The sequence below is a fragment of the Corvus cornix genome, chromosome 1, assembly GCF_000738735.6.
Source record: "Corvus cornix cornix isolate S_Up_H32 chromosome 1, ASM73873v5, whole genome shotgun sequence".
Lineage (NCBI taxonomy): Eukaryota > Metazoa > Chordata > Aves > Passeriformes > Corvidae > Corvus > Corvus cornix.
In genome coordinates, this window is record NC_046332.1 from 88,558,715 (window position 1) to 88,572,395 (window position 13,681).

At 39.1% G+C, this 13,681-nt stretch overlaps 1 protein-coding gene across 1 annotated transcript; it reads right to left on the reverse strand.

The window, feature by feature from the left end:
• Positions 1 to 385: 385 nt before the first annotated feature.
• MFSD9 (major facilitator superfamily domain containing 9) lies at positions 386 to 8,328 on the reverse strand. Its single transcript, XM_039549075.1, has 6 exons — positions 8,015 to 8,328; positions 6,032 to 6,119; positions 4,708 to 4,751; positions 3,373 to 3,502; positions 2,758 to 2,967; positions 386 to 2,235 (listed from the first exon to the last, which is right to left on the reverse strand). The coding sequence occupies exons 1-6, from the start codon at positions 8,114 to 8,116 to the stop codon at positions 1,448 to 1,450; spliced, it is 1,362 nt and encodes a 453-aa protein (XP_039405009.1). The 5' UTR covers positions 8,117 to 8,328; the 3' UTR covers positions 386 to 1,447.
• Between the last annotated feature and the right edge of the window lie 5,353 nt (positions 8,329 to 13,681).

Below are 13,681 nucleotides of genomic sequence, written 5' to 3' on the forward strand. Positions count from 1 at the left end.
TCAAGCTCCTAGGGAGAAGTGAAACACAGATTATTGTAATAAAGAATTCTGAGGATATGTACTGAAATCACAGTAGTAATAATACACTGATTATGCCAATAAATAAATTCAGAATTCTATATATGAATTCCTATGGTGCTGCCACTGGAATCACTAAGGTTTCAACAAATATTTGAATGCTAGTAGGCAGTGGAAAAGGTAAAGAAGAAAATGAAAATGAAAAATGCAGAACACCATCCATGACTCACCTGAAGCAGGAAGAGTGTTTGCACTGATGTGTTCAAGGAGATAACTAAGTTGCACAAACCACCCCCAACCAAACACTTATACATCGTTGACTTTGTACTTTCATCAAGTAATATAACGAAGCTGATATGGAACATTATCAGCGCAAAATACATTTTTTCCATGTTTCATATGAAATACAAACAGTGGTGACTGGCAAGTAATGAGCTTGAACAGTAAATAGCACAGGAGTGCCACAACTCTCTGTACAGCTCTGAGAGTAACCTCTCTACAGGTAAGCCGTGCACACAAATGAACACTAAAATATCAACAGCACCATTTTTCTCTTGTCACTGAAATGTCACTTATGCCTGAGATGAGACAGGATGCATTAATCCAGATCCATGAACTACGGCTAGTTGCTCCAGCACACCTTTACAGTCATTTGAGAGAATTAAAAAGGAAATCTATTCTTAAAATGAAGGTAGAAAAATGGCACAGGAAATATAAACAAATAATTTATGACACAGTTGCTCAGTAGAAGTTATTACTAAACAGAAGCCACCAGTTCAAATTTCAATAAAACTTAAATTCAGCCTCAGTTTCAGTATGAATGGCCTTGTATTACTCTAAAATTAGGTCTTCTAGTACATGAAGTTAGCATATACCCAATTCTGTTACTTGGGAAAGACCAGGAATCAGCAGAGGTTGCCTGATTACCCCAAAGTGCCTAATCTTGGTCTGCAGAAAGCTTTGTGGACAAAATAGGCTACACAAAAATCACATAAGCAAACACCCTGTTATATAGGCTACTGTCACAACAGACAAAGGGAAACAAACATATTGCAAAATCGCCTGATTAAATAACAAAAATTCACCTTTGATTCAGCTTTTTTAAACAATCTTTCAATCTAAACACTGTTTCAAAAATTAGTCACAAGCAGGATTTGTGCGTTTACTGACATTCTTTTTTTCCCTTCCAAAACGGTTAAAAATCCATTTAAAAAAATCACAACCACTACAATATAGCAACATCTGCCCCTCTTAGAAATGTCCCAGTGGTACCAGTTAGAATAATGTCTGTCTAGAGTTAACATCCCTGCAGCAGAAATATGTGTATATACTTGCTTCCATGTGAACACAATGTGTTCCCTTTAAAAATCATGCAATTACTGTACAAGCCTGGCAGGTGAAGATACATCTGTGCAATCCAGTATTGGGACTACTGATTTTTTAACTTCACACTTCCATGACTACAGTATTTTTGTTTGTTTGCATTCATTATCACAATAGCAACTAATGCTAGTCCCACGGCTAGACTCGGAGGGCCACAAGGACTGAACTCCTGAGCAATTCCAGAAAGAAGTGGGGCAATAATTCGTCCCACCGATGTCACAGACTGTCCAACACCTAGGAGTGTACCACTGGCCTCATTCCCACCAACAGTCAGTTCCAGATCAATGATACAGGTACGGCCTATAGTAGTGGAGAAGGCCAAGAACGTGGAGGACAAAATGACCATCCATATGCTCAGTGCTGATGCATACAGGAGAATCAGCACACAGGTGAAAGTGCTGGAGTGCAACAGAAGTCTGTAAGTGTTGTGCCCATAGAGTTTTGTTATTGGTCCGAGCAGACAACCAGCCAGGACTCCAAGCACACTGCTATAGCTCATCAGGTATCCAGCAAACAAGGGTTTCACCCCAAATCTCTCCTCCAAGGCCAGAGTAAAATTACTATAGTACAGCAGAATAGCAACAGACATCAGGAACCGCACTAAAAATATATCCCACAAATTAGAGCACGCAATTCCTTTGATCTTCTTCAGCACTGTTGCAACTTGGATCCATGGAGACCGGAAAAAACTACTGTTTGTCACAGCTCTACTAGTTGCTGATTTCAAGTGCACGTCATGATTTAATTTTGCTGAGAAACTGTTTGTTCCTTTGTCTTGGTAATGCTCCCTATTGCCAGTGTTTTCTTCACTCCAGGGTAACATCCAGACAAGACCTACACAGATCAAGAAATTAGTTGATTTCATTCAATTGCATCAACTTTACATGGAAGATCTCAGTTTGACTGTAACAATATAAAAAAAAATTCAACAATACTTGTCCTTAAAAAATTTGCAAATATTAAGTCTAGTGTTATTCACAGTATCAGTTCAATTTTAAATGCAGTGAAAGCAAGAAAGGAAAGCACCGAGATGCCATTCACACCATATAAACAAATCTAATCATTAAAGCCAAAATTCTGATTTCTAGTCTTCATCTTTGGGCACATCAGAAATTCCCATTTGTGTCTGAATGTAAACGGGATATAGGCAAAACAAAGGAGAAGCACCTGGAGGATAACTGTTTTGAAATTCCCACCCTTCCATACAAGTTCAAATTCAAAGAGTAGTATTGGCACACAAAATATTTATGCCATAGATGATAAACACACTATGAAAGCAAGGTATTACAGATGGCATAAAGACACAAAAGTGAGGAATGAAGGGACCCAAGATGCAAAATGTGGCATACAACTTACCACCATTCAGAAGGAAGATAGAGGCACAGATGAAGGACGTTTGGTAAAAGCCACCTTCGAACTCTGCAAGGTAGCCACCAACAACAGGTCCCAGAATGAAGCCCACGCTGGAGGCTGCATTGAAGCGCCCCATTACTAAAGGGCGATCTCTCTCCAACACCAGGTCGGACAGCAGGGCTTTAGAGATGGAAAGTGTGTGTTTGAAAATACCTGCAACAAAATATAAATCAATTCATAAACATGTATTTCTCAGTACAAAAAAAAAAAAAAAAAAAAAAAAAAAAAAAAGACAGAAGGTATCTCAAAAAACAATGGTCCAAGTCTGTATGATTCATATTTTTAAAATTCCATTAATCACAAATTCTTCAGTGCTAGAGTAAGCAGCTTTGTGAGGTTTAGCTGTCTGGTGGGTAAAGCTTCAACATTTCAAATTATATGCAGGAAAAAATAATGAGAATTCCTGATTTGTAGAGACTTTTCCAATACTAAGGTTCAGTTGGTGCTGTTGGGTGATTATGCTTATACAGCCATCCACCTACAATGATTTCTCCCGCAGTAATTCTCAAGCTGAGACTACAGGGAATTTAAACTGCAAAATGCCAAGTGTTTACTCACCTACAGGGACTCTAGAAATGGCGAACAGGAACACTGTGGTGGATGCTCCAAGAAGGAAGTAACCCAGTGCACTGAGAAGAATACAAGCAAGCAGGGAATACCGTTTTCCTACGATATCACTCCAGCAGCCCTTTCACAAAGTAGGAAAGAAAGATTAGCTTTTTGTAACACTAAGCTATGTGCAGTGATCAATCAGTACTTCTAAATTAAATTGAGAAAAGAGATCAAAGGACTGTCAATGAAAGTCTAATAAGCTTATTACACAGCATTCCTAAGTGCTCAAAATCTGGAAGTCACAAGCAGAGTTCTGGCCTGCTGGCAGGGTACCTGCCAAAACTATGATTCCATTTAGTGTTACCATATAGAGCTTTTATTTTTTAAAAAAATCTCCCTTTTAAAAAGACAGTCCTGCAGTAAGTATCACAAAATATTACCAGTAAGAGCCTTCTGAAAATCTTACCATAACCAACCACAAATATTTGTTTGCATCACTGGCTGCTACGTATTAGACACTTGTTGGAACATCCTAACAGCAATGATCTTGGCTATGAGGAGTTTGTCATCTGAGCGTAGACACGTAAGAAGTAGCTATGCAGAGGGCAAACAGAAAACTTGCATTTATCATGCTTATAAATCAGCTTGATTCCTAAGAGGAAATAGTTTTTAAGAAAGTAGACAATGGTCTTGCAATTCAAAGAAAATGCCACAAAATTATAGCAGGAAATTATCCCAGGTGGCCTGCATAACAAAGCCTGAAACAGTTTTTTTATGAGATGTTCTCATAATCTGTTCTCTTCAAAACTAGAAAACTAGTACCAGGGTAATATTAGGATATAAAAAAATGAATAACTAATAGAAAAAACCCCAAAGAAATAGCAAAGATGCATGATTAATTTTAGACCATACAGTGAATTACAAGTCACTGCTCATTAAGCAGGGAAAGCAAACTAGATCACAGGCTATGAAGAGCTGACTCATGAGACTGCTTTTTGGACAGGCTACTGCATAGAAGGAAACTGCTTTACTAGCACCAACACGAGACACGATAACCCTGTGTAACTGCAACCTGCTCAGTATTGTGTCTGAGCCAAGATCTGTATTCTAGTTTTTGTCTAGAAACTCTGTTCTGTTTGGGTCTGGAAAACCTGGCAATTCCTTATAAACAAAACCGACATTTTTCATGCAAACTGATAATTGGTCCCTCCAACCAAAATGTTTATATGAACAGTTTATGCATTTTCAAAATGTTAAGAAATGCTATTATTAACCCCACCCTTTTTCCCCTACAATCCATAGAAATACCAATATGGTCTGGAATGCAGTGTTAGAACTCACCACAAATGTGCTGGAAAATAGCTGCATTACACCATAGAGAGATCCTAAAACAAACAAAATACCAATGTTAAAAATTAAGCTTTTTTTCAAAAATGAAAATTGCACAAAATTTTAAATGATGAAAAATTGTGGAATTCTGGGAATAGTTTACTGGAAGAATGGGAAGATGGAGCAGGGCAAACCAAGGGTGGACTTTAGCATTTAATCAAGGAAATAATTTCAGGGAATGACAAAATAAAAAAGAAAAAAGTGCTGAAAAGTCAAAAAACAATGTAAGTTAAAATGATGTTGCTTTGTATGGTGTATTAAACAAAACAGATCTTGGCATTTGTAATTGCTTTCTCAGAATCAGGAGAGAATTTCACTACTGAAAGGGACTTCCCACTTGGTGCTTCAGTCTACTGCAAGGCACCACAGAAGCCCTGAAGAAAACACGGACCCTACTTTCTCATTTTGGAGGCTAGGACTTTAGCAGCACTTAGTGACAGAAGAGAAGGAACAAAGAGAAGCAGAGAGAAACATCTGCCAGACTCTTTCATTTATAAGAATACACCTCAAACCCTAGTTTTTTCTGAAGTTAAAAATCAAAGCAGACTGTTGAAACGAAAACATATTTCTGATTAATTGCTGCTTAAAATAATACTGTCAACTCAGTGTAGAGGCAGAATTATTTCATACAATGTGTTAAATAAAAAAGCAAAATAATAAAACTGAATAACAGCTCCCATAAAGTCAACCACATAAAGAATATACTGTATCACTTGACACCATAAACAATGCCATAAAAGGCACTTTAAAGCCACAGAATTTACCTTATCACTAAATACTTTAAGAAAAAATTTCAAATGTTCAGAATTTATTTGTAAACACTCCTGAAAGTGAATAAATATTTTGCCAAGACGGCTGTAAGGATTTTAATCAAACTGGGAGCAATCACGGGCATTGGAAAGCTTTGGAGAACCAGCTGCAGAAGTACCATTTGCAAAGTGTAAATAGCAGTAAAACTACAAGCAACACCTCTGGCTCCCTAAATTGCTAAGTTGTGAATTCTTGGATGCTGGAAAAGGAGCCGTACAAATGCTACTGCAAGACTTCCTTGTTCTTTCCAAGTGTGCTCTTTCCAATGCACATGCCTTTGGCTACTGTCAGTGCATGAGTTTGGACAGGTCTCTGGGTCTAACAGAGTACAGCTGCCCTTACAGTTTTACTTGGAAATTGTCTTCACTTTTTATTATGCTATTAGCAAGGAAGCATTATGTTACAATGTCCAATTTGCACTAAGGCATAATCCAGGCCATTTTGTAAATCAAGTACTGCAACTTACCTATGATTCCAGCAACTGTATGACTTGCTCCTAGAGATTTGATATGAAGATTCATTAAAGGAACAACCATGCTCACCCCAAATAAGTCCTGAAAAGAAGTCAAGAAAAGTTTTAGTAACCTTCACAAAGATAATGGCAACCTGGCTTAATAACAGCCAACATTAAAAAACAAAAAAAAAGTAAATTATCTCCGTATCAACACTAGGTCAAAAGAAAATTTTTCATATTACAAAACATATAAACTGAAATATAAAGGACTGCCTCACAGAGGAGTTACACCTATGAAAACATCAAATATTCCTTTAATACACATTAAACTTTACCTGTTTAACAAGAAAAGTACTTCATAACCAGAGTTTTAAATTCAAAGTGGTCTAATTTCGATCACCTAAAAATACTTGCTATTTGTGCAAAGAATGTGTATTTTGAAAAGCAGTATTTTAACCCTACTACAATGGGGAATAAGCTACAGTAGATTTAAACCTACTTACATACTGCCTTTGTGTATAGCTTAAGAAATGTAGTGAAAAGACATTTCATAAAAAAGAAAAAAAGAAAAAAAGAAAAAAAGGCAAAGCATAATTGAAAAACATTTTGTAAGAGGAGGGTAAAGGACACTGCCCATCCTGAGCAGTACAAGGATCTCCTACTCATTCCTTTTGCTTTATTACCTTTTGTTAAGCTCACCACATTGACCCAGTAGTTCTTTCAGTACTACTACAACCTGGCACAGCATTCAGAGCCCCTTGGAGAAGATCTATTGGAGCAAGATCACCTTTCATCACTGACTGCTTGAACTGAACTAGACTACCTCAAAGCCTGAGTAACTGTTAACAGTGTGTATCACTAAGTGAATTCTCACAGTCTGTCATCAATTATTTTTTGAGGGTTGAAATTGAGGCTTACAAGGTTAGAATCATTAAATACATTAGCATGAACAAACAGAGCACACCACTTACAAACATCTTCCATAACAATCTCAGGTGTCATCTGCGAACCTGAAGAGAGGTTCAGCGACCTTGTCCAGGTTGTCAACAGAGACATTAAAAAGTACAAGACTCAGACTATACCCTGGCAGTACTGGACTGTCACAGGCATGCAGGTAGAGCAAGACCCGTTAACCACTATCCTCTGAGGGGTAGTTACTTCTCATTTCACATCTAACTCCTCATGTGGAATGATAGATACGCTGTATTTATTTGTCTGGCTACAGGAAGTTTGCATCACCACACCCTCTAAAAGGACACTCGGTTGGTTTTCTTGTGTGCCCCAGCTCAGTATCAACAAGCTGTTACAGGGCTGGAGAACCACAGCATTTAAAAGCCAGTTAAAAGAAGCAAAGCTTGTTCTAATGCACCTTTCACAGGACACAAACCAACTGGGTTGTTTCTATTGCTCAATCTAAAAGTAGGTAAGACAGTATCTTGACATTTCACAGTGCAAACTTCTACTCATTTTGTATTCATTTTCCAAGCCATCGCTTTTAATTTCAAATTAATTAAATGACACTTTCCTGAGGCTCGGGAATTGCTACAGAATATGAACCTTCTTTAAAGTCTGTGTTCTTTCAATAACGGACTTTTTTTTTTTTCCTTCTAGAAATAACATATTTTTAGGTTTTTTTGTCCTTTTTTTTTTTTTGGTAGGTTTACAGGAACAACGGGCATTTCAAGGAAACAGGGAACAGCTCTCTTATAAGCACAAGGCAAGACTCAGCTTTTAGGGTGCTGCGCTATTCCATGACATTCACAGGATAAAAATCCGGCCTGTGTGTCAAACTGCGGGGCTGTTTGCACGGGTAAAACAGCACAGCCGCTACCCACCACCAGCACTACGAACACTGGCATCCCCAGGAGCAGCTGCAGCGATGCACCCCGGAACCCAGCAGCCTTGGACTGGAAAGGAGAAGATTGCCGCTCCCGGGCGCGGCCGCCCGCCGCAGGCCCCGCGGGGCGGGCCCCATGGCCGCCGCCGCCCGCTTACCAGGAATCCCACCGCGTAGAGGCACCGCACGAAGCGGGCGGACGCGGCCGGGCTCCCCGCGGCCCTCCGGCCTCCGCTATCCTCATCCTCCTCCTCCTCCATGCGAGCGGCGGCGCCGGGCCTGCGCAGTGCCCGTGGCGCGGCGGAAACGTGGAGGCGGCGGGGCCGGCGGCGGGGCAGAGCCGCGGGGGCTGTTTCGTTCGGCACGGTATCCCTCGTGTGTCCTCTTTTTCGGGCGAAGACGAGGAAGAGTAAGGGTCCTGGCAGCCTCGGGACCCCTGCCTCCACCCTCCCACAGACACCTCTGTAGGACTTTGCCCTTCGGCCCCTTGCGTGTTTGTACGGGGAGAATTTTGCAACCCCTCCCCTCGGGGCCTGAGGTTGGGTGGAAGGCAGGAAGAGCCAGGTGGAGCCGAGAGGCTTTGGAAACAAATATGCCATAGGAGCATGGGAATGGATGCCCTGCACCGCTCTCTCGGTTGCTGTAGAAAGATGGGTTTTGGGCCCGTGCACCTCCGATCCTGCCTATCCATGTGGAAAGCGGCCGTGTCCCAGCGCTGCCGTTCCTCGGCCATCTCTCGGGCTCAGCCCGGTGCCTGCACCAAGTGTTTCTGGCAGCAGTGTTTTCTTATTCACTGCTGTGCTGTGTTTTTCTTAAAAGTCAGGGATAGCTGGAATTGTTGATGACTACAATGTTGAAATGCTTTTGCATCCAAAGCAAAGAGAGATTGATAAATCTCTCAGATGCACTGGTGGAAACGACTGTGATATGCAAAATGTGACCATCTAACTTTATGTTGGAGTCAGAGGTGCTCTTTTATATAGTTGCTTGTCCAGGTATCAGTGAAAGTGCTGCAGTTTTAAATACTTCTAAAAATGCACAAATAAACAGGAGATGCTTTAACTTGTTTTTAATTATCAGTAAGAAGAAACTTTTGAAAATGTTGATGACACATGCTTTAAAAGCTAGCACGAGTTACAAAGTTTGAGAATGATCATTCAATAACTGACAATAGCATAACTTCAGTTCTATTTGCATGTTTTCAGAAGAAATAAATATCACACGGTTGAGGATCTTTTACAGATTTAGGTCACAAAAAAAAAAAAAAAAGGAGAGGGGAATGTGGTTTTCCTTACGGTTATTAAAATCTAAATTTAAAAAAACCCAAACCACCAAAACAAGACATATTTCTAGATATGCAGCTTATTTATAAGATACCAAGGCAAAACTTAACTTCGTATATGCATAGGGACAAAGATGTTATCAGAGTCCAGACAAGAATAACTCAGTTGTTTAATATCCCACTGGCTGTTATGTTTTAGTGTTGGGTTAACCAATATATCCTATTAATTTATCTCTTTGAGGCCACTTTGAATAACAAATTCTCTCAGTGAGGTTTTTAAAATTCTGGATACAACACTAATGGAGATCAGTTGCACACAATTCCTCTGAAATCGACAAAATGGTGACAAGATACTGAAATATTAGAGCATCCTGGGAATTGCTGCTACATTGTCTTCTCAATATTACACTAATTTTACCCTTGGTCATTTTAACTGATAGAAGAAATGGAAAATGCCTGAAAATTTATCAGAAGAAACTTAAAGAAGTGGATGATTAAAAGATGTTGCGAGGGTTTAGGTATTTTTCCTGGGTCTAAGGGACATTGACTTCTGTGGAAACACTGAGCCCAACTGAAATTTTTAAGGTTTTATGTGTTAGTCTCTGCCATAAGTCTCTGAAACCAGTTAGCTATTTTGCATTCTTCTTAGGTTCTGAGGATGAGAATGATCAAATGTGATGGGGACAAAATATTGCAGGCAGGAATATTGAATTCCCTGCCAATAGTTTTGTATGTTATTTCAAGCTGCCTCTATGCAGAATGACTTGTAAAGCAGAGAATAACCAAACTTTATGACATTAGTGCAAACTGTTCACAGAAAAAAACAAGCGTTTAGAGAACATATAGGTGTCTCTTCCTTTAACTGATCTCTTACTGCTTTTGTCCTGGTGAACTTGATCATATTGCTAAAGAATTGTGCACATTACATGCTTACATAATTTACATAATATATAAGAAAAAGGTATTAATATATAGTAATTGTGACAAATATCTCTGTTGCCTTTGAACTGAGGGCAGATGATTTCAGCTGCCTCAAGGTTCCCATTCATGTTGTGTCATTGTAATTACAAAATTTAAGATAAAGGCTCCCAAATAAAGAAATCTTAAGATAAATGTTCTCAAATAAAGTGATTTTATGGCTGATAAGGGAATTGACTAGCAATTAAAGGAATGAAATACAATGAAGGCCATTTATCAGAGTCTTATGGGAAATAGAGCTAGTCTAATATCTTTGGGGGCAGAATTGCATAGTTGGTTGATTAAAATTATATTATCCATATAGTACACGTACATTACTTTAAGGTGTTTGACTTGTTACAGGATGATTCTTAAAAATGGGAATGCAATAGATACTCAGAAAGGCAAGCTGCAGCATGTGTATCCAGACTTATCTGGATGATCCTGTTATTTCTATCTTTTTTATCCATGACCTGGTAGTAGCAATTGAATGAACATTATTGATTTTATGGATAAGACTAGAACCAGGAAGAATATGCAGACTACTGTCACTACACAATCAGAATACTCTGTTTCCATTATATGTAAGTAATGCAAGTGTGAAGTGTATCATGCTAGAAACAAAGCAAGAGGAGGAGCACCTCTCTGTTGTGACAGTGATTATGAGATGAACTTGGTAGGCATAGTACTCAGCCAGCAACCGTAAGTTTTTATTGCTATTTTGTGGCCCCCTGGAAAAGCACCCATCTTTTGATAAGAAATAGAGGACCCAGAAGTAAAAAAGCAGGAAGACTTTATTACATCTGTATCAGTTTTTCAGTTTGTATACTAATGCAACATTGTGTCTAGGTCTGCTGTCCTAACTGAAGATCAATTTTGAATAAACAGGGTTTAAAAAAAAAAAAAAAAAAGAGAGACATTTTAATGGCAGAAGGAACATTTCATACAGTGTTGGGCTGCTGGAGATCAGATTATCCACAGCCTTGATGGGGTATTCTTGCCTTAGATTATGAATGGGAGGAGAACTAGTCTGTGCGAGAATGTCTGAGATTCAGTTTGGTAGTGAGGGGAAGGGATGAGGAATCTTCAGCCTTTTAGTGAAAACATCTACTGTAAATGTTTGGTGTCACCTGCTAAGTGAGGGCTTGATGCAGTCTGCAGCTGCCCTTCCTCAGCCAGCTCTGAGACTGTGTGTGCTCCAAGCCCTGACATAGTGAAAGTATTGATGGAAGTCATCTGAAATCCAATAAAATTCTTTTAAAAAAAGATCCTTACATTTCTTCAGTAGGGGAGAAAATTTTAAACCTCATAAATTCTTAAATAAAATTTTTAAATTACTTCTGTGAAAAAGATCTAAGACAACTACACTGATTTATTCCAGTAAATGTAATATATTATTGAATTCCTGCATTACAAATAGGTAAGGTCAAGACCCCCAAATGTGCAATTTGTTTTCCAATTTAGTGAATCTAACAATGACTTATTTCATTCTGGTTTACTGCTTCAGATCATTAGGGTAACTTCAACAGTCGTTTCAACTTTTCATATACAAATTGAGCCAAGTAGAAAAAGTTACAATCCAGTGGTCCAGAACTTTTTAAGAGGTACTTGTAAATGAATTTGAGTTTGGAATCTGCTGTTAATCTTAAAGACATTTAAAGTGTAATCTGTCTGAAAAGATCTGCAAATTTAAGGAATGTGGAAAGAAACCTTTTAATTGATTCCACCCTCAAGGCTGTAAATGAATCAGGTGGGTATGTCAGAGAGACTTAGAAAGCATTTATAAAACAGCTTGTTAAAGGAAGGAATTATTTCAGGCATTGGGCCTACTTCTTCCCTTCTGGAGTTTTTCATGGCAGCGTAACTAAGGCCACATATCTTTCTGTGTTTCTCTCAATTAATGTTTAACAGATAAAATAAATACATGGGGAATGGTTTAGATATTATTGGAGCAGAAGGTAGCTGGGGTGACTCCTGTTAACTTCAGTCTCTTTTCTATCATGTTACAGTACCCTTACATCACACACATCTCCCCCTTACACATCCCTCACCCAGTCTATGATTTTATTTATTTAATTATTCATTTCAAGATCAGTGGCTCTGTAGAAGCTGGAGAGGTACAGAAAGAACTAAAGGCTAGTTCCTCAAGCTTCCTGAATAAATCCAAAAATATTTATCTTAAAAAGTGTCTATGCAGTAAATGGAAGGTGTTACAGCCTCAGAGCGAGATTCATAATAGCATCCTGCTGTGGAAGGACCCATGTAGGGCAGCAATAAAAATGGTGAAGAAGAAGCCAGCTTTTAATTTCTGACTATGTATGCATAACTGCTTTCATAGGAAACTGTCTGGAATACCTCCTAGAATTAGGCAACTCATTCATTTCTGATTACACGTGTGATATGTCATGACTTTGAAGTATTGTAGGAAAAATTAATGGCATTGGGCTGGCTTTCCTATAATAGTATAAAAAATTTAGAGCACTCACAATGGTGATGTGATAAGGGAACTCACATACTTTCTTGTATGTACTTTCTTGTACCTCTGATGATTCTAGTTATCTTGCCCAACATGCAAGGACATGGATTCATCACACCTTGAATCAGTGTTATGACACAATTAAAAAAGAAATTGTGCTTTGCCATATTTTTTACCTATTTTATCTAAAGTAGATTTAATGCAAGATATAATATAGAATGGGATATATGAAACAGAGTGATCCACTCAGTCATACTGAAGTTTTGTCTTCCTTTCTGTGGCTGAATAAATTTGTGATGCTTTTTAGAGTGTCAAAGTCCTGAGCACAGAGAGGGTGTAAGGCAGTGTCCAAACGGGTTGTACACCCTACAGCTTTGTTTGTCAGGGTGACTGCAAGTCTATTGTGTGTTCCTGCGGGTGTCTAACAGTGGGTCCTGGGTACATGGAGATGTGTAGAAGTAATGCCTCATAAAGAAGATTTTTCTTGTTGGTTTATTAGAATTCCTGTTGAAGCTTTTGATGACATAAAAGCTGCTTATGTCCCTTTTGTTCTTACCATCATTATCTGTGTGATCTCAGTATAGCTTATGCAGAATGAATGACTCAGTGATAGCTGTGTTCAGAATGGCTTTATTTCCTCCATTTGTAGAGGACTTCAGCACATTTCTACAACCTCCAGTCAGGTTTTACCTGACCCAGCCATGTACCCTCACTGCAAGGAAGGTGGATGGTATCCTGGTCTGCATTAGGCAAAGCATTGCCAGCAAGTTGAGGGAGGTGTTCCTTCCTCTCTACTGAGCACTGGTAAGGCCATACTTGGAGTGCTGTGTCAGTTCTGGGCTTCGCACTACAAGAGACATGTGAACACTCTGGAGAGAGTCAAATGATGGACAAATAAGGTGATGGAGGGACTGGAGCATGTCTCCTATGAGGAAAAGCTGAGAAAACTGGGACTGCTCTGCCTGGAGAAGAGAAGGCTCAGGGAGGGTTTTATATTAATATCTGAAAGGAAAGTAGAAAGAGGATGGAACCAGGCTCTTTTCTGTTATGCCCATTGACAGGACCAGAAACGGTGGGCACAAACTGAAACACAGGAGGGTCTCTTTGAAC